The sequence below is a fragment of the Hippoglossus hippoglossus genome, chromosome 13 (genome assembly GCF_009819705.1).
Source record: "Hippoglossus hippoglossus isolate fHipHip1 chromosome 13, fHipHip1.pri, whole genome shotgun sequence".
Classification (NCBI taxonomy): Eukaryota; Metazoa; Chordata; class Actinopteri; order Pleuronectiformes; family Pleuronectidae; genus Hippoglossus; species Hippoglossus hippoglossus.
The window spans coordinates 221,177-247,500 of record NC_047163.1 but is presented as its reverse complement, the minus strand read 5'-3'; the positions used below and the strand labels follow the sequence as shown (position 1 = coordinate 247,500).

The 26,324-nt window shown below is 44.9% G+C and overlaps 4 protein-coding genes across 20 annotated transcripts in view; 3 read left to right on the top strand and 1 right to left on the bottom strand.

The window, feature by feature from the left end:
• Positions 1–5,794, top strand: part of lrch3 (leucine-rich repeats and calponin homology (CH) domain containing 3) — a 21,865-nt gene extending 16,071 nt beyond the window's left edge. For 7 of the 14 annotated variants that reach the window (XM_034603589.1, XM_034603587.1, XM_034603585.1 and 4 more), the window contains 3 exons: positions 391–528; positions 617–694; positions 1,605–1,982. In XM_034603589.1, the coding sequence (XP_034459480.1) occupies positions 391–528; positions 617–694; positions 1,605–1,802 (414 nt within the window). In that variant the 3' untranslated portion in view covers positions 1,803–1,982. Of the gene's footprint in view, positions 1–390; positions 529–616; positions 695–1,604; positions 1,983–4,439; positions 4,506–4,534 lie in introns of those variants that run through there. The other 7 variants (XM_034603597.1, XM_034603595.1, XM_034603596.1 and 4 more) reach the window with 3 other exon arrangements.
• A 2,500-nt stretch (positions 5,795–8,294) lies between these two features.
• clrn1 (clarin 1) lies at positions 8,295–10,298 on the top strand (the record flags this gene model as incomplete). Its single annotated transcript, XM_034603690.1, has 3 exons — positions 8,295–8,535; positions 9,072–9,251; positions 9,910–10,298. Coding segments are annotated over 3 exons (696 nt in total), but the record flags the coding sequence as incomplete, so codon positions are not given.
• tsen34 (TSEN34 tRNA splicing endonuclease subunit) lies at positions 8,758–23,477 on the bottom strand. 4 transcript variants are annotated; one of them, XM_034603654.1, is made up of 6 exons: positions 23,222–23,378; positions 22,538–22,813; positions 22,312–22,453; positions 21,951–22,241; positions 21,658–21,858; positions 8,758–8,770 (listed from the first exon to the last, which is right to left on the bottom strand). In XM_034603654.1, exons 2-5 carry the CDS (start codon positions 22,802–22,804, stop codon positions 21,671–21,673), a joined length of 888 nt encoding a protein of 295 aa, XP_034459545.1. In that variant the 5' UTR covers positions 22,805–22,813; positions 23,222–23,378; the 3' UTR covers positions 8,758–8,770; positions 21,658–21,670. The 4 variants fall into 4 exon arrangements, with proteins under 4 accessions (XP_034459545.1, XP_034459547.1, XP_034459544.1 ...); XM_034603656.1 differs by lacking the exon at positions 8,758–8,770 and having other exon boundaries at positions 21,578–21,858; positions 23,334–23,477; XM_034603653.1 differs by lacking the exon at positions 8,758–8,770 and having other exon boundaries at positions 21,578–21,858.
• mindy4b (MINDY family member 4B) lies at positions 12,745–21,297 on the top strand. The gene is made up of 12 exons (XM_034604734.1): positions 12,745–12,800; positions 12,895–12,916; positions 14,346–14,486; positions 17,170–17,289; positions 17,367–17,464; positions 18,467–18,632; positions 18,706–18,771; positions 18,897–18,967; positions 19,358–19,430; positions 20,467–20,643; positions 20,901–21,081; positions 21,161–21,297. The coding sequence occupies exons 1-12, from the start codon at positions 12,745–12,747 to the stop codon at positions 21,295–21,297; spliced, it is 1,308 nt and encodes a 435-aa protein (XP_034460625.1).
• Positions 23,478–26,324: the final 2,847 nt, after the last annotated feature.

The window sequence follows — 26,324 nt, the reverse complement described above, 5'->3', positions numbered from 1 at the left end:
CTCTTTGTACTCTGCGTTCATTTTTTTGCTCGTCTACTGAAAGTTGACAGATACGTACAAAACAGATGAAATAGGGCAGTACCACATGAAATCATGGGGGGCATTGTAGCCAATAGTTACAGTGAGACGATCATAGAAGACATTTTAACAATGGAACATTTTGAGGAGAAACTTTAAACTTGACCACAATGTTTCCAACACAGCTGCTTTGAACTCTTTCTGAAGAAAAACATTATGATAACCTCCTCCACTGTGGCCATGTTTGTTGTTGTTTGAAACTCTGCTGTGTTTTGCCCTCTCTTCTGCGTGCGTGCGTACACAACCTGTGTGTCACCGATAGGCGTCATGTGACACATATGTAAACCTCTGTCTGTCTGTCTGTCTGTCCAGAACATCGAGGCTCGTCTCAAAGTGTCGTTGCCAAGCAACCTGGGAGCAGCTCTGACTGATGGCGTGGTGCTGTGTCACCTGGCCAATCATGTGAGGCCGCGGTCTGTCCCCAGCATCCACGTCCCCTCCCCTGCTGTGGTGAGCTGTGATAGATGAGTAACAAGCAGAAAGCGCCCTCTGCTGCTGCTGGTGTAACAATAACGATGACATGAACTGTGTCCTGCAGCCTAAACTCACCATGGCCAAATGTCGACGAAACGTAGAAAACTTCTTGGAGGCGTGTCGCAGGATCGGAGTCCCACAGGTAACACACACACTCTACACAACTAAGATGAATGAATGAGCTTGAATCCACATGTCCACCCTCTTGACTTCAGGTCAAGTCTTAAGTGTGATGAAGATTGGACTCGTGCAGTCTAAATGAACAAATTAATAAATTTGAGAATCGTAGACATTTCTTTTATATCCTGCAGAAGGAAATAAAAAGAGGTAGTGAACACTGATGTCCCAGTTTCACAGTAAAGGTTTTTCTCTCAGGTGATTGATTGAGGAGTCCTGCCCTCATTACATCAGAAACAGAGGGAGGCATGGAGGAGAAAGAAGGAGAGCGATGGGACGACATTTATCAAAGCCTCTCGATTCCCTCAAACTGATCTGTGTATTTACATGGACGGGGCATGACCGTCGGTTCCCTCTATTGACTAAAAACAGGACGTAGACTCCGGGGCCAAAAAGTGAAGGCAAAGTGCCTGAGACCTGTATTGTGTGTAATGACCAGCAGGGGGCGACTCCACTGGTTGTTTCTATAGGAGTCTATGAGAAAATGACTCTACTTCTCACTTGATTTATAAACGTCAGTAAACATTTCACCCCCATGTCAATTACTTATTGTTTAAAAAAAACAAAGAAGGCACTGGACAAAATGTCTAAACAGCAGCTCATAAACCAACCGGTGGCGTCAGTAGTAGAGTGTCAGTATTTGACGTCACGGTGGGTTGATACTTGTTTCTCCATATTCAACATGAGGTAGAACTGACTGTGACATCACTGTCTGCTTCTTGTCTCTTTTCTTGGTTCAGAAAAAAAGCTGCTCTTCCTCAACTAACAACTTTCTTCCTTCTCTTCCATCTTCCCGCCTTTCATGAATCCTTTTTTCTTCTGTCCGTCTTACTCCTTCGTCACCATGTCCATCTCTCCCTGACACAAACCCTCAGGACAGTCTTTGTTCGGTGGGGGAGGTCCTGGAGGGGAAAGGGGGTGGGGTTTATGAGACAGTGGACCTGTTGCTCTCTGTGGCCCCGCCCCTGATCAGCCACTCCCCTCGGGTCCAGTTGGCTGGCTTCGCCCTCTTCTACCTGTCAATCATGTTGGTGCTGTGTGCGATTTACGTCCACCTGACACCAAACGTCTGAACCTGAGAACAAACCATCCACAGGTCTACGATAATGTTTCCCAACACATATCTGATGACACAAACATCTCAGCACAACAATCCACCAATACAAGATTCACAGCACCGCATTTAAAGAATAGTTTAAACAGGAAAGTAAACTGGAGGCTACTTTTATCATCCATCTATTTCTGACCCAGACGTCCCTCTCTCATCCTCCAGCTTTTTCCTTAAGGCGTTCCCGGGTCAGATGAGACATATCACTGCTCCAGTGTGTTGCAGGTCATTCCTTGGTTCTCATGAAACATCCACACACCAATCAGTCAATGAACCACATCAACGGGCTTCAAGAAATATCAGTTACCTTTAAATGTCTGAGCTCCGCCTCTCTCTGGTGAAACTAATTGTGGCTGCTCATCAATCCCCTTCTTTGTCTCAACCATAGATACCAACACTGCCATCTTTTGCTTTTGACGTCATTTGGAGTCAGATTCTGTGCAGGGTCGATCGTGGAGCCGTGGCAACCAGGGCCTCTGATTCACATATGATTAGATGTAGTGAGAGAAATGAATCCCAGCTAAAACCAACAGGTTAAGCGCCATCATACCTGTACGGAGAAAAACTCTTAGTTTGAAGTCTTTCCAGTGAAAATAGCTCCAAACAAAGTTGAGCGACATGTTTGATGTTTAAACTCAGTGGTTGCTGTTCTGTTGCTTTAATCTGAACAGTAACGTATGAAATTAACGTGTCAAATTTAAATCCTTTCAGAGATCATTCTCACATAAAATCATCCTTTAACTACTAAACTCCCTGCTGCGTAAACTGATTAGACTCGCCTGACTTGCTCTCGACAATTTGTCTGATGAATGTGGACACAACTCAAGTGTGATCCCTCCATCCATCTTTTCTTCTGCTGCTCACCTAGGTTGGGTTTGCAGTGGCAAAGTAAACCAAGCGTTTCCAGATCAGGCCCAGACATGATCTGGAATCCTGAGGTGTTCCCTGGACAGATGAGATATCTGCAGTGTGTTCTGGGTCTGACCACCGGGTCTCCTATCGGTTGGATGCACCCAGTCTTCCACTGAAAGTTGTCCAGGAGGCATCGTAATCAGATGCCTGAACCATGTCAACTGGTTTTTGTCAAACATTCAGTGACTTAACTCCGAGAACCTTCAGGGCTTAGCTTTGACTTTGAATCACAATTAGACCTACGACTTTTGACTGGGAATGTTCTGCTACCATCCCCAAACCTGACAATAGGTACTTTGAATCTATTCAACAGCAGCCGAGAAGGTTGCAGAGCCGGAGGTTCGGTGCGTCAGTGCAGACACACACAGATTTAGTTTGGACTTAAAGTTCAAAACTGGACTTTTACTTGGACTTGTTTTTCAATAAGGACTCAGGGCTTGACCTGGGACGTTTTAGTCATGATTCAGGGCTCGACACCCAAGAACAAGCCAAAGCAGTGTCTTTGTTTCAGCTCTGCTGAATTTGCCATACGTCCGTTTCCTCCTTGATGTTCGGAGATTCTTTGAAGCTATAGAGGATCATGTGATCACTCGGGTGACAATAAAACTTGACAATCCCCAGAGTAGGAGGTTTACCTTGAAGCTTGTTACTGTCTGTTGAAGCACCGCCCCTGTGCCTTACGATTGGCTGCATGTCTGTTGTTGCTAACGCCCTTTGCTAAGGGTAACACTCTATCCCACCATGTCAAAGAAAATTATGGGATGCTTTGTAAAACACAAGAAAACATCAAGGTTCCAGTTCCTGCAGTGGAATCAGACACTAGTCTGGGTTTGGAAATAAAAGAAAAATATTAAAAACTTGACTTTTGTCTTGAGCTGCTGTTTGTTTTTATACCAAATGAAGAGTGACGATGATGATGGAGTGTGACTAACCTAATTCTGAAGAATGATTTTCCTCTGAACTCTGTTAATATAATGAACTAAAGCTTTGAGACTCATCTGTGACTCAAACTTAAAGGAAATGTCTTTTATCTCTGGTCTGATTTTTGTGTTTTGGTTCATCAGCAATTACGCTGTCATCAGAATCAGTTAGTTCTGAACTCCTCCCACTGACCAATCCCTTCCTTTGAACCATGACATCATGTTCTTAGAGGGTCTGTGGAGCTGGTGTGGATGGTTCGAGTCTCTGAGGAGGACCAGGGTCTTCAGAGACCCACAAGATCCTTTGAGCTCCTCTGATGAGCTTCTGAAAGATCTAGATTCTCCTCAGAGGATGAACCTCTGTCAGCTGCTGGAGCCCAACAGAACCAGCCTGACCCGTAAAGTGCTCCCAGTACCACAGACTGCATCTGCTCCACTTACTGATACTGATGTACTGGGAGTGTTAGCGGAGGAGAACCTCACATACTTTAATACTTTGATCCTTTAAGTAGCTTCATCCTGTGAAATACATATTTATTTGGGGGACAGATAGTTTCCAGACTCTGAGGACACACTCTGTCCTCAGAGTCAGTGCAGTGAGTCAGTGCAGACAGTGTGTGTTTAGCTACAGCTCATTATAGAGGCCACATCATGTGATTCTAACATTTCATCAAACTGAGCATCTTCTGTTTCTTTTCTTTCCTCCATCACTTCTCATTATTTTATTTTAGTTGATGTTGTTGCTCTGTATTTTTTGTTGCCATGATTAGTTATTTTATTCGTTCATTTAATTTTCCATCCATCTACCCCCTCCCCCACTATGCTTTCTTTTGCCACCCCCCCACCCCCGTGTTTTTCTCTTTAGAGTCAGTTGTGTCTTCCTCTTCACATTCTGGAAGATCAAGGGCTCCCCCAAGTGGCCGGGACCGTCGGTGCTCTCCTCGACCTTGCCCCTCCCCGACACCCCGTCACCATGACGACCACCACAACATCATGAACCGCACCAGGACCTTCTGACACCACATCTGCAACGCTAACACCACCACCATCCTCCTCATTATCATTAGCATCGTGCTCCGTCAGCCTCAGGAAAACTTGAACATGAGTTTTAGATGAAAACAGTTGATCTGATGGAGACGTGAAACGAGCTGAACGATCAGACGTCTCCGATGACGAGACAGATGAACTGAAGTCATCGTCACCACAGAGAACAAATTACGAAGAAAAGTGAGAACTTTAATGACATGGCAGCTGCTCTCCACGGGAACACGTTTCAAATATGTGACATTCCATGAGCAGCAGAAATCCTGTTTATTAAACATTCTCACTTTTCTGCATCAGACATCTTTCTTTTTTTTTTTACTCTTAAGTTTATGACAAAAACATTTAAACTTTAAAGAAAAGTCTTTTATTTTCCCTTCAGAGAAGAGAGAAAAGATTTGTTCACGCTAACTGATGAATTTATTTTTAATATCTTGTCTTGAGTTATGATTGTCTGAGCTGCCGGTCACTTTAAACACTGTTACACACCTAAGTTGAGGTTGACAACCTTTTATTATATTATCTGAAATTATTGACCATTTAATCTTATTTAACTTATATATTTATGGTTCAAAAAAGTTGAATCCAGTTGTTAACGTGTAAAAGTGAGAAATCATGTTTATACGACACAAAACAAATCAACGTTACAACCTAAAGTTAAATGGAAAACACAAATACACTAACTGTAAGTGACTTTGCACATTAAGCTAATGTAGCTAATTGCTAACAATAGCTCACCTTGATGCACAGTTTGTGGAACTGAAGCTAACGCAGCCAAATAACATTTAAACTTTAAATACGTTTTAGCTGAAAGCATCAGGATTCACTAAAGCTCATTGCTAACATCAGCTAACAACAATAAAGATAGTTTAGCAACTAACATTGCTAACTAACAATAGTCAACATAAAATAGTAGTCATGTTAAAAACGCTAACCTTAGCTATTATTGTCCAGTTGGTTCAGAGGCTAAGCTAAAACATTTAGCTTTAACCATAGCTAACAGTACTTGGTTTAAAGTTGAAGCTAATGCACTAAATGGCTGATATTATTTTATTTTGATAAAACAGCTATCAGATATCTAACAAAGATTATTAATATTAAACATTAGCTGGTTTGAAATGCTCGAAGGTTAGCTAACATTGAAAAGCTAGTTTGTAACTTAAGCTTATAAACATTAGCCAATAATAATAAAAGCTATCTTTAATGTAAAACTTTATCTAATTAATCTAACATAGATTGATGGTAATGTTAGTTCTTAGTGATAAAGTTGGTTAAGAGATATTAGCATCATCTCTTAAATATAAATGTAGTGAACAGAAGTTGTTTGAAAATGCTACTTATACGAAACGTCAAAGATGGCTATAGAGTTATCCATTAGCTAAACTTGATCTACTTCTTAGGTAGGAGGCTAAAGTAGCTCAGGGCTAACGTTAGTTAACATCTTGCTGTAATCATTCAGCTCTGTCTTTAGTCTCCATCAGATCCAGATTTGAACCTTAAACAAGAACTCGATCTGGTTCTGGTTCTGGTTCTCATTCTGCCCTCAGCTCTGACTCACAGGCTCATCAGACATGTTTACTTTGCACCGGCTCATTTTTATTTCACTGTTTATTTTTGACTTTTCTCGGCTCTGACGGATGTTTTCAGGTTGAACAGATGTTGGAGACGCTGTCACTTCCTGTTCGATCGGCCACATGTGACCAGGACCAATAGAACATGGACTGGATTAGTTTTCATTAAATTAAAACTTATATATATAAATATATTAGATCAATATTAAGTTTAAATGTCGATACTGATGTATATGGACAAAAATATGTGGACGGCCCCGTCCATCACACATTTAAATTATTCTTACTTTCCAAAACATGTTCATAAATTGAATCTACTTTTATAAATAAGTCAAAACTGCAGCACAACAAATGAACATGTATGTGTATAAACACATGTTTCTGTTGTTCCCTTTACATAGTAACAATATTCTAGACAAACACAACAAGCAGATCTGACGCCTGTGGAGAGAATAACCTCGAGCATCGTTCTGAAATTTCACACAAAAACCAAAGAAACAGTAAAACAGTAAAAATCATTTCTTGTCTTAATTTTTTAAAAAGCAATTTTCAAAAACTTGAATTCCAAACTTCCCTGAACTGTTTATTAAGGGTCCTGATGTGATTGGACAGGTCAGTCAGGTGGTTATGGCGTCTCCTCATCCTGTTAGTGTTGCATGCTGGGACATTTTTCATGGTGAACAGGTGACCGACACTCAAACTGATGTCAACAGTCACAATATAACTATCAAATGTATGTGTACAGATATATTCTGTAAATATATATACACACACACCATATCCCAGAGTGCACCTGTATGTCACTGCAGCCAGGTGAGATGTTAAAGAACTAAAAGCATCAGCTGATCACGTGTTCCTGGGTCTGACACCAATATGTGGTCAATATGTGCTCGTCCAACACTGTGACCTCAGAGGGCGGAGCTTCAGGGTGTGACCTCCCTGTGAGTCTGACTTCAGGTGTTGTGACTGACGGGTGTGCTGTCCAATCCCGTGTCTCCGTGCACTGAGCACAGGTGAACCATGTGGGCTCATGTTTGTACAGTTTAAGGTTTTTTCCTTCTCGTGTTTCTCCTGCGGTGGTGGCGAGTCATGTGAAAAGTCATGTGACGGCAGCAACTGGACACGTAATGGCGGCGGCACATCGTGGGGTCGGAAGCTTTTAAAGGACATTCCACCGTTTTTCAGAGGACGACAAAGACACTTTGATTTTCACAGGTTTTATTTTGGTTTGACTTTTTCACTTTGTAAAAAGATTTAAACTGGATTGACTTCAATTCATGAAATAAATATTTTAATTTGATTCTTTTCTCTGGTGATGGTGACACACACACACACACACACAGAGGATGGACCCTTGAAGAACATCAGATTTCCTGATTTGTGATTATTAATGGAGACAGGATTCTTAATTGGATAAAAAGCAGTTGATAAACCACCTCAGTTTGTCCGGGGACGTGATGCTCATCCTGTAACCTTGTCTGCGCAGTGAACACCGCGATATAAACCACAACCATTCATGTTCATGTAGAAATACACCAAATAATGTGCACACTGCTGAAAACCCCATTTACCGCAGGACGAAGTTATGTCGCGGTCTCAGACGACGGGAAGAGGTCAGGATGAGCTCAGGTGGAAACTCGTGACTGACGGCAGCCAGGGCCTTTTATTTATAGCTCAATTATTAATTATTAAATGTTCTACATCAAGGGCCATGGGCATGATTTAAAAAAAAGGAGAATATGCCTCTGACAAAAGGGGCAGACTTTATCATACTCCCTCTGCTGGTTAAACATGGGACTGAGATTAAAGGGAGTTTGTAAACTAGAACATCACAATGATGTCACACACACACACACACCCTGAGTGAGTTCCCCACCCCCCCCCCCCCCCCTGTAATTTAACCCCTTGTTACCATGGTGACCTGGACGTCATCTCTGTTGTTCAAGAGATCACCCCCCTCTCCCCCCCCCCCCCCCCCCCTCCCCTCTCCCTCCATTCATGTCCCTCCGGTAACAGACGGGTCTTCTTCTCGGTCTCCGGTGTCCTCGGGTCTGTGCTGGCGCGCTCACGGCGGCTGTGGTGACGGGTCTTCCTCTGTGGATCCGCGGGACCGCGCTGTGCCGAACCGGGGCCGAGCTGGTGAACGCGACCGGACCCGAACTGGACAAGTTCCTGGGAGAGCTGAGCTACGGACTGTTCACCGGACAGAGGCTGAAACAGTGCGGCCTGGGGGGGCGAGCGTCCCGCTTCTACTGTGAGTCCCTGATCCTGGATCTGGTCCTCGTGTCATCTCACCTGCTCATTCATTATTCACATGTCGTCTGACGTCACTGATGACGCTGTTCACTTAATTGATCATTATCAATATTTAGTATTGTTTATATTTATTGTCAATCATCAATTAACAGTACTTTTACCCTTTACGGTTTTCTGTGATGTTTGTACTTGTACTAAAAACAAACAGTTTATCAGTGAGTCAGATCCGGATCCTGATCCAGGTCCAGGACTGTGAGGCTGCCGGGTCAGACCAGGTCTCCTCAGTAACGAGGTCTCAGCTGATTGGATGAAGAGACAAAGCTGCTCTGTCCTCAGGACTGTACACTGTAAAAAATCCTCCTCTGTGCACTGTAAACAGTTCAGATGAAGTTTAAAGTTTATTAGTTTACAGGATGTTCAGACTTTACTCAGACGGGAACCTTGACGTGAACCTGACATTCTGATGATATCATTGTGTTGCTAAGGAGACGTCTTCTTCAGTTTTCACTCGTCTTTCTCATCTTCCTGTCTCAGTCTTTCCAGACCTGCAGAGCGTCATCCCCACAGCCCTCCACGTCACTATCATCTTCTTCTGTGGCGTCGTCATCCTCTTCTCCTCCGTGGCCACCGGCTTCTTCTTTGTCAACGCCTTTGGACGACCCTACGAGATGCTGCAAGGCCCCATGGGACTTTACCTGTGGACCTTCATCTGCTGTAAGAAACACATCACTTACACCAACTAACTGAGGCTCCGCCCACACATTTTAGTTTAAAACTTTGTATGGTCATTCGACATGTGTTTCAGGTGTGTTGGGACTTTTATTACTTTCCACCAGCGTCTCTAGCAGATGCTACTTAGAACGGCACCTGCTGCAGGACTGAGGTCAGGGGTCAGGACTGAGGTCAGGCTTCAGGACTGAGGTCAGGCTTCAGGACTGAGGTCAGGGGTCAGGACTGAGGTCAGGCTTCAGGACTGAGGTCAGGGGTCAGGACTGAGGTCAGGGGTCAGGACTGAGGTCAGAGGTCAGGACTGAGGTCAGGCTTCAGGACTGAGGTCAGGGGTCAGGACTGAGGTCAGGGGTCAGGACTGAGGTCAGGCTGCAGGACTGAGGTCAGGGGTCAGGACTGAGGTCAGGCTGCAGGACTGAGGTCAGGACTGAGGTCAGGCTTCAGGACTGAGGTCAGGGGTCAGGACTGAGGTCAGGCTTCAGGACTGAGGTCAGGGGTCAGGACTGAGGTCAGGCTTCAGGACTGAGGTCAGAGGTCAGAGGTCAGAACAGTAGTCAGGACTGAGGTCAGGGGTCAGAACTGTGGTCAGGGGTCAGGACTGAGGTCAGGAATCAGGTGGACTGACGCTGCGTTCATTCTGCAGGTGTGAGCAGCTGCCTGGTGATGATCCTGTTTGCGTCGGAGGTGAAGCTTTACCATCTCTCTGATCGTATCGCAAACTTCAACGAGGTCAACTTCGTCTTCCAGACGTACAGCGAGAGCTACGACCGGTGCTTCTGGCTCTTCTTCCTCGTCTTCCTCCTCCACGGAATCAACTTCCTGCTCATCCGACTGGCGGGGATCCAGTTTCCCTTTAGGGAAACCAAAGAGTCGGACGGGAGTGGGGGGGGCGGACCTCATGTACTGACGGAACCTTAAGAAAACCAGAAACTGAACCAGAGTCTGTATGAGTCCACATGAAGATAGAGACACATCCAATAGAAACGTCAAAGTAGGCCACCGGGCCGGATTCTGAGGGCCCCACAACCACAGGTTTACTCCATGTCAGTTGGGTTTATTTGATTTGTTTGAGTAAGGTCCTGCTCCTGTAGAGATTTCACGTCAGTAGTTTTAGTTTTTTGTCGGATTCGTCTTACAGATGTCGTCGCTTGAACGAGATATTTGATCTTTATAACCTCCTGAAACTCCTCATCATTAGTTCCACCCACACTGCTGCATCATCATGATCTCATCGCTAGGTGTGTCTAATGTGTAGTCGGACACGCCCCCTGACAAAACCAGGTAGAGTGAGAACAGACGTTACACACAATGGAAGCTGTTGACCAATCAGAGCAGACTTTATCAGGAGGAGGATCTTAAAGAGACAGGAGCTAAAAACGAAATAAAGTGATCAACCTGAACACGATCATTAATATTCATATTCTCCTGTGATACCATGTGACTATGGAAATAACTTCTATAATACAGATGATCACATAGAATTATTGATCATATAAGTGATTATGTTGATTCTCTGACTTTTAAATAAAAAAATGACACATGAGCAAATTTAGTTTTAAATTAATTCACAAAATCAGGTTTAATTCAGAGTCTTCAGTCCTATGAAGCTCGTTCACTTGTCACCACGGTAACTTATGAACAGCTGACCTGCTCCAGGTTAAGTTGGAGATAAGAGATCAAACAGTATAAAGCTCCGCCCACTGACCAATCCCTTCCTTTGAACCATGACATCATGTTCTTAGAGGATCCGTGGAGCTGGTGTGGATTGTTCGAGTCTCTGAGGAGGACCAGGGTCTTCAGAGACCCACAAGATCCTTCGAGCTCCTCTGATGAGTTTCTGAAAGATCTAGATTCTCCTCAGAGGATGAACCTCTGTCAGCTGCTGGAGCCCAACAGAACCAGCCTGACCCGTAAAGTGCTCCCAGTACCACAGACTGCATCTGCTCCACTTACTGATACTGATGTACTGGGAGTGTTAGCGGAGGAGAACCTCACATACTTTAAAACTTTGATCCTTTAAGTAGCTTCATCCTGTGAAATACATATTTATGTGGGGGACAGATAGTTTACACATTTAGCTTGTGTTTTCTTCCTGTTGTCTCCCGCGGTGACACCGACACCATCAGGGCATCTCACCAGGGTGTGTTGACAGAGAGGAGCCAATCAAACGATCAGGTCTGAGGAGGACGTGGCTCCTTGTGTGTCCAGCAGGGGGCCGGTGTCATGTTGTTGTTTAATTGTGGTGTTTTGTTCAACGGGACGATTAAAGTCCAGAGTTTCACTGTGAGGGACGATCAGAGCGACCTCCTTCAACATGCACTGTAAAAACTCAACTGCAGTCTGTCACGGTAAAACATTTTATCAAATCTTTTTCTTCAGCGCCCCCTGCAGGTGTTTGACCTTTATCTGCTTCAACCTCCTGATTCCAGATTCAGCTTCTTTGAAGATATTAAGCATTAAGTAACTTTGAACTGGAGAAAATGATTACTTATTGATTAATGAACCAGAAATATGTAACTGAACAAAACTGATAAATCCAACTGAATCGATGTCAACTTTTCATCAGTGGACTCATTGATTACACAACTACACAACGTCAGTGTGTGTGGGTGTGTGTATAAGCAGCCTCCTCTCTCAGGCGAGGCTTCACTCTGATTGGCTGCAGGAAGGTCTCTCTCGCCCTCTCTCCCTCTCTCTCTTCAGTCAGAGCTGGACAAATCAATCGATCAGTTTAGATCTTGATCAATAAAAATCTGACGTGTTCAACGTGTCTTGAGACGGAGTTTAAATACAGACACTTCAGCATCACTGTGGGGACCAGCTTCAGTTTGAACATCTCTGTGGGGACAGGTGAGTGTCACTGAGTGTGTGTGTGTGTGAGTGTGAGTGTGTGAGAGCGTGAGCATGAGTGTGTGTGTGTGTGTGTGTGTACAGTTTGCAGATATTATAAATATTATAGTTTGGAAATGTCATAAATAATAATATTTACATATATATAACAAATATTGTCACTTCCGATGTTTATACAAGAGGCAGAATGTCTGTGACGGGTCGAGGGGCGTGGGGGCGGAGCTACCGTCCCATTTCTCTGTGTTTAGTAGTTTGACTCACGGTTGAATTTTCTTCTTCCTCCTGATTTCGTGTTTTTCACTGAGTTCTGTTCATCAGGAGGTGAAGAGCAGTTGAAGACAAACACAGATATGACCCGCCCATGTCTGCCTCTGATTGGTTTACTCTGATATTCTTATCCTGACTAACCAATCACCACACCTCACCACAGAGGCAATGAGTACTATCCAATCAGACGCAGAAAAAGGCCTGTGATGCTTTTGGCGTTGAAGAAGAACATGACTGAACGTTGTAGGGGATTTTGAAGTGTGTGTACTATGTGTACATGCGTGTACACACCACTGGTTCTATTAATGTAGTCTGTTGACCAGGGTCCTCACAAGTATATCAAGCATGTGTGTTTGTTCAGATGGAGGCGGAGCTCCAGCAGATCCTGGTGCAGGTGTCCGAGCTGCAGCGTCGGAGGTGACCTCATGTCAATGATTCCACATCTGTACATCACATCTGTCTGCTCTGTTTCACCTCTCTCACTTTTAACCTGTCATCATGTTCTCTGCAGACTGACGCCCCCCCATGGACCAGTGAGTATGAATACACTGCGACACGTGTTCTCTAACGTTCTGACGTAAACAACATATTCAGTATTTGATTAAAACTGATTCCAGCAACTGTAACTTTTTAAAACCTGACCAAATCTAATGACGATGAGTCCGAGGTTGTTTTGTTCGTCTGCTCGTCTTCATGTGGGCGGCGATGTTCAATATGAACGATAAAGTGTCGCTCGTTTCTTTCAGATAAAGCTGATTTGTATCATGACATCATCGCCCACTAACTCTTTTTATCTGAACGTACTTTACTGTGGCGTCAGTCACGACTCGTCATGAACACGTTGCCCTGAACGTCTCTCTCTACACTGGTGTTCGCTTGAAACTGATTTTAAAACGTTATTTCTCACCTTTAAACGTCCAAACCCTGAAATGCACCTTTGATTTATTGAGTTGAGCCCTGTCGACTGCTGAGATCCGCAGGTGGAGCCCCCTGCTGGTCAATCCAAGGTGACAGATCTTTTGGTATTTGAGCTGAGCTCAGACACACGTGCTCTGTAGCTTCTTTTAAATCTCATCTTAAAATCTTTCTCTAACTGAGAGATTAAGTGATGTTGAATTTTTATCGTTATTAGTTTTTCATTTGTTTTATTTTAATTATTACAGTTTTATCTCTGATGTGATAAATGAAATCGTCTGGTTTAAATGTTTTGCTTTTTTACTTCTTGTTAAGAAAAGTGATAGAGAAAAAAAGTTTATTATCAACATTATTATTATCATTAATCGAACCCAACTAACGAACTCAACTAACGGCCTAATGATCCGGGGCCACACACCTGCACAGGAAGATGAGCTGTTCAACTCACTGCCCCCTGCTGGTCGTGTGTGTGTGTGAGTGTGTGTGTGTGTGTGTGTGTGTGTGTGTGTGTGTGTGTGTGTGTGTGTGTGTGTGTGTGTGTCACAGGATCAGTTTCTGTACTGTAACACACAGGATTCAGTTTCTCAGCGTCGTCAGATCAGCTGATTCAGGATCAGTTAGTTCATCAGAAAACACTGGAGACTGATGCTACACATACTAGTGACAGTGGCAGCTCAGAAGTATTATTAGTAGTAGTACTAGTAGCACTAGTAGTAACAGTAGTAGTTGAGAGGCAGCTGGTGGTGTCAGACTTCAGGCTGGATTATATCGAGCTGCTTCAACAGGAAGTCAACAAGAACCCTGATGTGAGTCAACACATTTACTACAAGTACTAATATTACTACTACTACTACCACTACTGGTATTGATACTAATATTATTGATAGTACTGATAGTAATACTTCTGGTACTACAATAACGCAGCATGTCAGCACAGAGCAGCTCCACAGTGTCGGTGATAAAGGCTGCAGTTCCTCTGGAACACCAGCAGGGGTTGTGGGTGTGGCTGGTGGACAGGTGTGCTCAGGTGTTTCCTTCTCTTCACAGAGATTGGTGGATATGGGGAAGGAGGCGGAGCAAGTGGCGGCCCCTCCTTACAGGCCCCTCCCACCTGCCTGCTCCATCCTCAAGAGATTGGTCGTCTCTCCGAGTCTCGGAGGAACTGCCGTCACGCCCCAGCTGACCGAGGTGCGACGACCTGGAGGTCACCTGACCACGCGCATTGTGTCAGAGCACCTGAAGACGGCTACTGTCGTTACACAGAGAGACATCAGCACCTGAAGCTCAGAGACAAAGACACAAAGATACTACTTCATGTGACGGGGACAGTACATATAAATAACATAAATATGACTCATTTGATCTGTCGTCCCTGGGCAGGCCATAAAAGTGCAGACGTTGAGAATGAAAACATTAAAATACAAACAACTGTAAAAGTAGTGGAATTTTTTTTAAATATATATATATAGAAATATATATATATTGTTGTGCAATTGATACATTAAACGTGATACCATTAAATGGTGTGCCTTTCGGCATTCAATAAATTTGGTTATCAGAAAAAATATTGAATATTAATATTCAAAATATTAATATAAAATACTAACTTTAATTGCTTAAAGTTACCTCGGGGCACCACATAAACAGAATATTTACGACATGTGGCGGGGGTCAGAGAGGTGTGTGTGTGTGTGTGTGTGTGTGTGTGTGTGTGTGTGTGTGTGTGTGTGTGTGTGTGTGTGTGTGTGTGTGTGTGTGTGTGTGTGTGTGTGTGTGTGCCAGGTTAGAGAAAGTAGCTAGATGCATGCAAAGAAAGACTGTGAAGAGCATAACATAACTAACATTAACTTTCAAATAACTTATAACCAAAATATCACAGCAACACAAATCAAACTTATAAACATCACACGGAATCGAATAAACAGTCTTTGCTTAGCCTAGTGTAATTATTAAGCCCAGTTGTGTTACCCGTCCATGGAAAGGGGGAAAAGGTTGATGTGCTGTTCGAAGTCCAGTGAAGTCGTCTTGCTGGTTTGTGGCTCCTGTTTTTGTGGTTCTGCTGTGTGATGCAGCTCTTGAGCTGGTTCTTAGGCAGGCCCTCGCGTCGCTGCCTTTTGGAAGGTTTTAGCAGTCTGCTCCAGTCAGGCCTGATGAAGGTTGGTAGAGCCTGGGTAGGGAGGACGTTTCCCTCGCTGGGTGAGCTGGAGAGCTGCACCTCTCCTCCATTGAAGTTGAGCAGAAAGAGAGGTGAGCTCCTCTCGGAGAGTTGAGTAGAAGAGATGCTGTGTCGAAAGGGCTGAGAGAGAGGGTACTGGGCTTATATTGGCTTGGTGACCTCATGGGTCATGGGGCCCAGAGTGACCAATAGTGGTTGAAGTTGTGTTCAGGGCACGTTTTCACACCTCTGTGTGAAGTTGAAGCCCCTGGGAGACTGAGTTCTGGAGGCTCTGGTTTGTCTCCAGAACAAAGAAACGTGCTCAGGCTTTGACTACACATGTAGGCCGAACTGCAGTTCACAAATACCAGGTCCCAACAATATATATATATATATATATATATATATATGAACAGGGTCTGACTTCTATATAAGCAAGAGCTTTTAAAATACACAGAAGGAACAACAGCAAGACAACACAATATTAATATAAGGCCTGTTCAGCAGCTGCCAACACAACAATAACATGTAAGACAACAGATAACACAAATACAAAAAAAATGTTAGTGTTCACACTTTTGATTTCTAGTAAACCATGGCTCTTAATGTGGAGGAGAGGGAACGGTAGTTGGCACAGTTTCTTATGTGTTGCGTTAAGATTGGAAAACTACTTTGTCTTCTCAGTGTCAGTCAATCCCCTCCAGTTGTTGCTCTGGTAGTTTGACTTGTTTTTAACGTTATATATGTACGGAGTGTTGGAGGAGCCATATTGTTAATTACCTTGAAAACAATGTGATGTCTGGATTCGGTGTTGAGGTCGGTCTCTTTGTGAAAAAAATACTTGCTGTTTTTAGAATATTAAGCTGAAGGGAAGATTGAGCTAATCATGCACTAAGTCAGACAATTTTGATGCAACTTCATCTTTATTCGTGCAATGCACATAGACAACCGTGTCATCCGCCTACATCTGGACATTACAGTCTGAGCAAACCGATGGTCAATCATCTATGTACCGGCTAAACAAGAGTTAGCCTCAGTCTTTCTCAGGTCCTGTTTCTCAACATTTCGGTCTGTTTTAATCATAGACTGTATATAAAGGTTTCAATGCACAGTCACGTTGTTTCACTAAACGTCAAACATCTTTGTTCAACCGGGGCAGGTTCTTCTTCTGTCTCTTCTTTGTCTTAGTTTTCCTGGTAAACTCATCTATTTTGTGGTTAATAATATGTTGTTATTGGCTTCTGCATCTTCTCCAGACAATACTTCATCCCAGTTTGTCTCCTTTAGTGCATTTTCTAAATGTTCACGTTCCCTTACAAACACACAAATATACAACATCAATCAATCACATTTTATTAGTCTCATCTTCACAAATCACAGTTTGTCTGATAGATCCTAACAAGGAGCAACATCCTCTGTTCTTAACCCTCAACAAGAGTCAAACTACCAAAGAACCTGCAGGTTTCTCCTGTTCAACTCATGGAGGTTCTAATAGTTCAAACCTCAGAGGTTCATTCTCTAATGATGAAGTTGCTGTAGATGACGTTACCCTTATCTCCAGGGAAACCGTCAGGAGGCTTGTGAATATGGGCTATACAAATACAAGTTATTTAATGATTGATTGATTCAGGATCTGGATTTGTTGTGAATGTGAACAGATCTGGATTCAGCATCTGGATTAGGTCTGACTCTGGTTTCTGATGTTTTTGCTCTCAGAGTCTGAGGAGGATTTTGTTTGGTGGAACGTTTCACGTCTTTAACTACGAGTGGAGGAAATCGATCTTTCGGTTCAGGGATCAGAACTCGGAGTTATCGTTCGCTCTGGAGACGGACACGGTGAGAAAAACATGTTTGTCACATGAGCTGTTGGAGCTTGAGTTGAGAGGAACCTCACCTGTGCAGGTGTGTTTCAGGGCGGAGCCGGAGCCATTCAGATGGTCGTCCAGGCTCGAATCATCAAACACCTGCTGTTCATCAGTCAGAGCAGCTCGGATGGACGGACGCTGGACAGGTGAGGACACATGATGTCTCCGTAGCAGAGGAACATGTAAACATGCTGCATCACATGAACACACACGTACAACATGATCGTCAGATGAAACAACTTCAATCAACACGCTCACATGTCACAGCAGCTGCTCTTTGTCCGTAACGTTTCTTAATTATTCTTCATTAGCAGCAAAGAGAATAAATAATATAATAAAACCTGCTTTATACAGATATATATAAATGATGTAAAACCTGGTTTAAACAGATACAATATAAATTATGTAATAAAACATGGTTTATATGGATATATATAAACTATATAAAGCCTGCTTTATACAAATATAATATAAATGATATAAAACCTGGACCAGCTGGGGGTAATAAATTGTCCGTCTCTACAGATGGAAACTAGAAAAACCACTGTGGTTATATCTAGAGATGTTTCCAGATGTGTGGGTTTTAAGAGTTTTTATAATTTTACAATTTCCTCTTTCTACGTTTGTTGACAAGAGTTTCATCGGAACACGTCGTTCAAACTGTCCGATCAACTAACTGACCACAGACTGTAAATAAAGATGGACGACATGATGGCTTCCCAAAAATATTCCAAGTAATTTCAATCTCCCCCTGGTGGCTGGCTTCAGTATAGGTCATGTTAGCAGATGGACCAAATAAAAAAATGTAATTAGATGTTAAATCAATGTTTGTCAGAGATGTTACTGGATCCTGAGTCTTTCTCAGCCTGGACAGGATCTTCTTCTAGATGGAACCAAACCATGGAGGAGGCTCCTAACGGTGGTGGTTCTTCACTGAGTTCCTCCGGGTTCATCTCCTCACCCTGTCGCCTGATGTGTCCTGTCTCTTCTGTCCCTCTTCTCCACCACAGTACAATGTCTATGTCCTCATGAAGCTGCTGTACTGTGGGACATTGTCAGACGTAGTTTTTAGTGACATTTGTCCAAACTCACCTGAGCTGCTGGAATGACCCCGACATGGTTTCTGTTATTCTGCCATTTCCCCTCAGTCTGATTGACGGAGGACAGAGAGACCAGGAGAGGGCGCTGGCAGCAGCTCTGTCTGACAGCCTGTGGTTGGCCGGCCAGGAGGTCAGCGCCACCATTACTTTGGTGACTGAAGACTTCTGCATCACTCCTCACCTGGACTACAAACTGGACAACTTCACTGAGAAGGTACCACGATGGGTTCGAATCCCCCTCCCGTCGACACATGACCCTCATCACACGTGTTGTTTGTGTGTCTCAGCTGCAGTTGTTCACATTTAAGAAGAAAGACGACGTCAGGAAGTTCATCCTCGAGCACATCCACAGCGTGAGTATGTTACATCATCACGTGTCATAGATGTCATTGGTTCTGTGAAGCGTCGTCATGGCAGCATCAGAATGAACTGAAAATAAAAATGACTTAAGAAGTGAAGATACGACGTCTGGTTTTAGTTCACGCAGGAGGGAAGTCACGGCGTCATCCTCTTCCTCTACAGCCTCGTCTGCTCCCGCACTGTCGACAGGTAATAGAAACCTCACGGTGCCCCCTACAGGCTGCTGCATTCACTACACCCGACAATACGCAACATACGAATACTCTGCGTTAAGACTTTTCACACGACGAGCAAAGAAATAATCTGCAAGAACACAAATGAATCTGATAATTAATATTTTTTTTATTTCGATCATTACTGACAGAACAGGCTACGTTACAAACACTGTGATGTTCACATGTGAAACTTATTACAGGTTCAATATTCTAGTTCTTCAGTTTAGTGCGTTCACACCGAACGTGACACAAATATTTCACGCGTCAAGATTACATACAAAGTCAATGTCAGTGTTTAGGTGTGAATCATCACACTGGGTGAAACACGACGAAGCGAAGAAACGAACGTCCTCCTCTTCCTCAGGCTGAAGGAGGATCTGGACTCCACTTCCTCACACCTGCTTCACCTCCGCCTGGGAAACTTCGTCTGCCGTCAGGTAAGAAGCTCACCTGTCTCAGACACTTCCACGTAAGGTTCAGGACTCGTTCGTTCTTCTGTTGTTACGTGTTTCTGCTTCAGTAGTAAAACAGAACAGATCAGATCTGTGTAATCAATTAATTAATCACGTTTTATTTGTATAGCCCATATTCACAAATCCCAGTTTGTCTCATGGTCTTTAACAAGGTGAGACATCCTCTGTCCTTCACCCTCAAGAGTCAAACTACTAAAACCTTTAACAGGTAAAGAAGGTAGAAACCTCAGAGACACATGTGAGGACCCGTCTCCCAGGACGGACACAAGTGAACAGATGTCCCGTGGAACAGAGAACATCAGAGAGATCAGAGTATTTACAGCTTTGATTAGAATAAACACTTTAATGTGGTCAGACTCAGACGCTCGACTCAGTTCAATCAAATTCCTTTAAATACAAAAACACAGGAAGTGAAGCAAACAATCCAAACAGGGCGGAGTCAAAAGGCAGCTGAGGTCGAAACACAATCTAGCTGGATGACCACGAGAGAAATGCTAGAACAAGGGGACACAAAGACGACCTGAGACTGTGGACACTGAGGGGACAGAACCATCAGGCGCGGGGAAGACAATCACTGACACACTGGACAGGAAGTGAAGTGTCTGAGAGGAAAGGTCAGCAACACAAAACAGAAAGTGAATCAAAAATAAACATAACCTGATAAAACTTCGACAGAGAAAATGAAAAGTTCAATCATCAGTAGTAAAACTAATTCTATTTATTTCTTTATATTGAATCTTTTCAGGTCGTGTTTAGACCAACTTGAATTCACGCCAGTTCCTCGTCGAACTGGACGAGTTCTAATCCAGCTGCTGAAAGGATTTCATTTGAGCTTCAGTAAAAAGTCACAAATCCTCGAGTAGAATAAAAACCTGTTCTTTTATCCAGCTGCCACTTCCTGTTCTTCTAAGGTTCCTCATGGGCGTCTTAAGAGCTTCTAGGGTTCATCTAAGGTTCTTGGGGTTCTTCACAGTACATTCGTCCGTCCTCTACTCTACAGGCTTTACTGAACTTATTGCTGACGGGCAGGGCCAGTCCTCATGTCTTCAATGGGACTCTGTATGTTGGGGAGGATGGGCTGGCTCTGGAGCGCCCCCTACAGGGCATCCTGACTCGCAGCGATGTGGGTTATCTGCACTGGAGCCGAGAGCAGATGGAGAAACATCGACTGCCTCAGGTACTTTTCACCTACAACTAGAATCACTGTGGTTGTTTGTCTCCACCAATCAGAGCAGGTCTCATATGAGGTCTTAAAATAAAAAGTGTTTTTGAGATATCGTTTCCATGACGACGAAACAGGCGGATAAACTAAAAGATGAAAAAAAAACATGGACCTCTGTTACCACGATGTGTTCTGTTGTGTTTGTTGTGTGTCTGTTTTATGTATGTTGTGTCGTATGTATGTTGTGTGTGTTGTGTGTCTGTTGTGTGTAGGTGGGCAGTATGCTGAAGACCCCCAGGTTTCCAGTGTGGGTTTGTGCGATAAACGACAGTTACTCGGTTGTGTTTGGCCTGAACCTCTTGCTGCTCTCTGATTGGAGGATGGAACATCTGTTCCAGCTGCTCTACTACAACGGGCTGAGCTCTCAGACGAAGGCGGCCCGGCTCATCGTCGGTGAGGACCAATCGTACTGCGTCCGCTTTGTGCGTGGTCCCGCCCCCTCACTCTGACCCACCCTCTGTTTTCTTGTCAGATACCCACTCCCACCACTGGGAGGCGTCGTCCACACACTCAGACGGAGAGAAACGCTTTCCTTCTCTAGAGATGACCATCAGGACCAAGTGGGGCGGAGCCACCATCGACTGGAACGACACTTTACCTTTCTATTGACACACACACACACACACACACACACACAGTTCCCTTCTTCTTCTTATATAAAATTATTCTATAAATAACAAGCTGTCAGTCAATTTTATCTTTATTATCATTCATTGAAAAAATTAAAAAGGAAATAACGTCAAACACTAGATTGAGAAACTAAAGCTGCATCAATGAAACTATCAGAATCAATAACATGATTCATTGACATGTCATCAATATGAAATGTCGTAAACACGGCATCACATGTTTTCATCAATGAAGACGTTTTTTTCTGGTAAAAACTTCAAGTGCCCCCTGCTGGACACACTCCGAGCCTCGAATCACTTCCTGTCACACCTGTAACCTGCTGCTGTATCTGGATCACACCTGATCCATGTCTTCACACCATCCCGCTCCACTGTAACGACGTGTACCGCACCGCTCCGTCCGTCCCCGGCGAGCACAGCAGCACCGTCTTCTTCACGTTGGATCCCAGACGAGCCACGGCGAGGACGTCCAACACGCACACGGACTCATCCAGAGACAGACAGATGGCAATGAAGTGGGCGTGGTAACGAAGAGGGTCACCTGAGGTCAGGACCAGAAGAGGAGGGTGTGTTCATGGCAACATTGTCTCCTAACACGTCGTCCCTCAACACAATTTAACGACAGAATCTGACCTGGATAAACGAGGAAGTCGCCTCCAAACTTCCCTGCTGAGGTCAGGTAGAAGCCCCGCCCCCTTAAGTCTCGGAACACCTGGTACCTGACGTCACCGCACGTGTCAGGCTGCGCCCTGATTGGCCAGTCAGCCCGCAGGACAGCCCGGTCCACTGGGCAGTAGGTCAAGCCCGCCCTCGACGTGCTCAGCTGGACCGCCAGCGCCGCACAAGGGAAGGTAAAGCTGTGGTCCAGGGCCTCCAGGCGGCCCCGCAGGGCCTCATCTGAGGTCCCAGGACCAGAGGCTGAATCTGAGGATCCAAAACCAGAAAATCAGGTACTGACCTGCATCAGGTGGCACGTCGTCATGGTAACGCTCACCTGTGTGTGATGAGGTCATTGCTCGGAGCAGTGCTGACTTCCTTTCCTCCAGAGCGAGAACACTCTGCACCTCATAGCTCCTCCTCTGCTCCTCCTCATGCTGCTCCACCTGCCGAAGGAGATCCACCCCTCCTCCATCCTGCTGACACGGTAACAAACACTCTGATGGTTACCAGCAGGTTAACTGTCCTGGTTAACTGACCTGGTTAGCGGCAGGTCAACTAACCTGGTTACCGGAGGGTAGCGCGGCGGCGGCGTGCTGCTCGCTCAGCTGTCTCTCCTCCTCTGGCAGCAGTCGAAGGGGTCGTCCCAGGCGTCCGTTCTGTCGGGGCGTCCGGGGCAGTGAACCCAGCAGCGCCCCCACCAGGCCATGACTCCTCAACGTCTTCAGGTCCTCCATCCTCCACAGCAGGGGGGCGGAGTCACACACACCCACACCGACCACATCAAGGGCAGACGAGTCCTCCTCCTGTCTGTAGGGGGCGTCGTCCATCACCACAACCTGTGCCAATCGTCAATAATTATAATTGATTTACACACAGACACACAAACACACAAACACACGCAGACAGACACAAACACACACAGACACTCACTCACACAGACAGACAAACACAGACACAAACACACAGACACACACAGACACAGACACACTCACTCACTTACACAGACAGACAAACACAGACACAAACACACACTCACTCACACAAACACACAGACACACAAACACACGCAGACAGACACAAACACACACTCACACAGACACACAAACACACGCAGACAGACAAACACAAACACACACACAGACACACTCACACAAACTCACACACACACAAACACACACAGGCACGCACATATACAACCAACTAGTTAACCAGATATAAAATCAGTTAAACAGTTGTTTACTTACTCTACTCTCTACGCGTGCACTGGTTCGTGTCAAGCTAATAAACTGTCGTAAATGTGACGTAAATCTACCGTAAACAGTCCTGTAGTTTTAAGGTGACACTTGAAATCCTCACCGTCACGTCCCGGAGAAGGTGGAGCTTCAGACAGTGGGGCGGGACAGACGAGCCCCGCTCACTTTTACTGCCCGGAAGTTTTAACGATCGAACACAGACACTGGTTGTACAACGAGCCAATAGGATCGTAGACACCTTTGAGTGACAGCTGAGTCAGCCAATAACAGGCCGGTAACTGTCTGCGAGGCTGGTTTATGAACTGGAGCAGAATTTTATCTTATAGATAAAATAAAGTTAACAAAAAAATAAACAGAAGCTTAAACAACCATGATGAGTTTCAGTAAAAATATTATTACAACATTGATATTCACTATAATAATAATAATTCGGTGTAAGAAGAACATGTCTGCTGCAGCTGGAGAACATGTCTGTTTCAGCTGGAGAACATGTCTGTTTCAGCTGGAGAACATCTGTCTGTTTCAGCTGGAGAACATGTCTGCTGCAGCTGGAGAACATCTGTCTGTTTCAGCTGGAGAACATGTCTGTTTCAGCTGGAGAACATCTGTCTGTTTCAGCTGGAGAACATGTCGGTTTCAGCTGGAGAACATCTGTCTGTTGCAGCTGGAGAACATGTCTGTTTCAGCTGGAGAACATGTCGGTTGCAGCTGGAGAACATCTGTCTGTTTCAGCTGGAGAACATGTCTGTTTCAGCTGGAGAACATGTCGGTTGCAGCTGGAGAACATCTGTCTGTTGCAGCTGGAGAACATGTCTGTTGCAGCTGGAGAACATGTCTGCTGCAGCTGGAGAACATCTGTCTGTTTCAGCTGGAGAACATGTCTGTTTCAGCTGGAGAACATGTCGGTTGCAGCTGGAGAACATGTCTGCTGCAGCTGGAGAACATCTGTCTGTTTCAGCTGGAGAACATGTCTGTTGCAGCTGGAGAACATCTGTCTGTTGCAGCTGGAGAACATCTGTCTGTTTCAGCTGGAGAACATGTCTGTTTCAGCTGGAGAACATCTGTCTGTTGCAGCTGGAGAACATCTGTCTGTTTCAGCTGGAGAACATGTCGGTTGCAGCTGGAGAACATGTCTGTTGCAGCTGGAGAACATCTGTCTGTTGCAGCTGGAGAACATGTCTGTTGCAGCTGGAGAACATCTGTCTGTTTCAGCTGGAGAACATGTCGGTTGCAGCTGGAGAACATCTGTCTGTTGCAGCTGGAGAACATGTCTGCTGCAGCTGGAGAACATGTCTGTTTCAGCTGGAGAACATCTGTCTGTTTCAGCTGGAGAACATCTGTCTGTTTCAGCTGGAGAACATGTCTGTTGCAGCAGGAGAACATCTGTCTGTTGCAGCTGGAGAACATGTCTGCTGCAGCTGGAGAACATGTCTGTTTCAGCTGGAGAACATCTGTCTGTTTCAGCTGGAGAACATGTCTGTTGCAGCAGGAGAACATCTGTCTGCTGCAGCTGGAGAACATCTGTCTGTTGCAGCAGGAGAACATGTCTGTTTCAGCTGGAGAACATGTCGGTTGCAGCTGGAGAACATGTCTGCTGCAGCTGGAGAACATCTGTCTGTTTCAGCAGGAGAACATGTCTGTTGCAGCTGGAGAACATCTGTCTGCTGCAGCTGGAGAACATCTGTCTGTTGCAGCTGGAGAACATGTCTGTTGCAGCTGGAGAACATGTCTGTTGCAGCTGGAGAACATCTGTCTGTTGCAGCAGGAGAACATCTGTCTGTTGCAGCTGGAGAACATCTGTCTGTTGCAGCTGGAGAACATGTCTGGTGCAGCTGGAGAACATCTGTCTGTTTCAGCTGGAGAACATGTCTGTTTCAGCTGGAGAACATGTCGGTTGCAGCTGGAGAACATGTCTGTTGCAGCTGGAGAACATCTGTCTGTTGCAGCTGGAGAACATGTCTGGTGCAGCTGGAGAACATCTGTCTGTTTCAGCTGGAGAACATGTCTGTTTCAGCTGGAGAACATGTCGGTTGCAGCTGGAGAACATGTCTGGTGCAGCTGGAGAACATCTGTCTGTTTCAGCTGGAGAACATGTCTGTTTCAGCTGGAGAACATGTCTGTTTCAGCTGGAGAACATGTCGGTTGCAGCTGGAGAACATCTGTCTGTTTCAGCTGGAGAACATGTCGGTTGCAGCTGGAGAACATCTGTCTGTTTCAGCTGGAGAACATGTCTGTTTCAGCTGGAGAACATGTCGGTTGCAGCTGGAGAACATCTGTCTGTTGCAGCTGGAGAACATCTGTCTGCTGCAGCTGGAGAACATCTGTCTGTTTCAGCTGGAGAACATGTCTGCTGCAGCTGGAGAACATCTGTCTGTTGCAGCTGGAGAACATGTCTGTTGCAGCTGGAGAACATCTGTCTGTTGCAGCAGGAGAACATGTCTGCTGCAGCTGGAGAACATCTGTCTGCTGCAGCTGGAGAACATCTGTCTGTTGCAGCAGGAGAACATCTGTCTGCTGCAGCTGGAGAACATGTCTGCTGCAGCTGGAGAACATCTGTCTGTTGCAGCAGGAGAACATCTGTCTGCTGCAGCAGGAGAACATCTGTCTGTTTCAGCAGGAGAACATGTCTGTTTCAGCAGGAGAACATCTCTCTGTTTCAGCTGGAGAACATCTGTCTGTTGCAGCTGGAGAACATCTGTCTGTTGCAGCTGGAGAACATCTGTCTGTTGCAGCTGGAGAACATCTGTCTGTTGCAGCAGGAGAACATCTGTCTGTTTCAGCAGGAGAACATCTGTCTGTTTCAGCAGGAGAACATGTCTGTTTCAGCAGGAGAACATCTGTCTGTTTCAGCTGGAGAACATCTGTCTGTTGCAGCTGGAGAACATCTGTCTGTTGCAGCTGGAGAACATCTGTCTGTTGCAGCAGGAGAACATCTGTCTGTTGCAGCAGGAGAACATCTGTCTGTTGCAACAGGAGAACATCTGTCTGTTGCAGCTGGAGGACACTTTGCAGTGCTGGATGAACTTGAAGACACAAATTCTAACCAGCCTGCAGGGTTTTATTGTGAAAGTGACACTGGCAAAGGCTTCAGCAT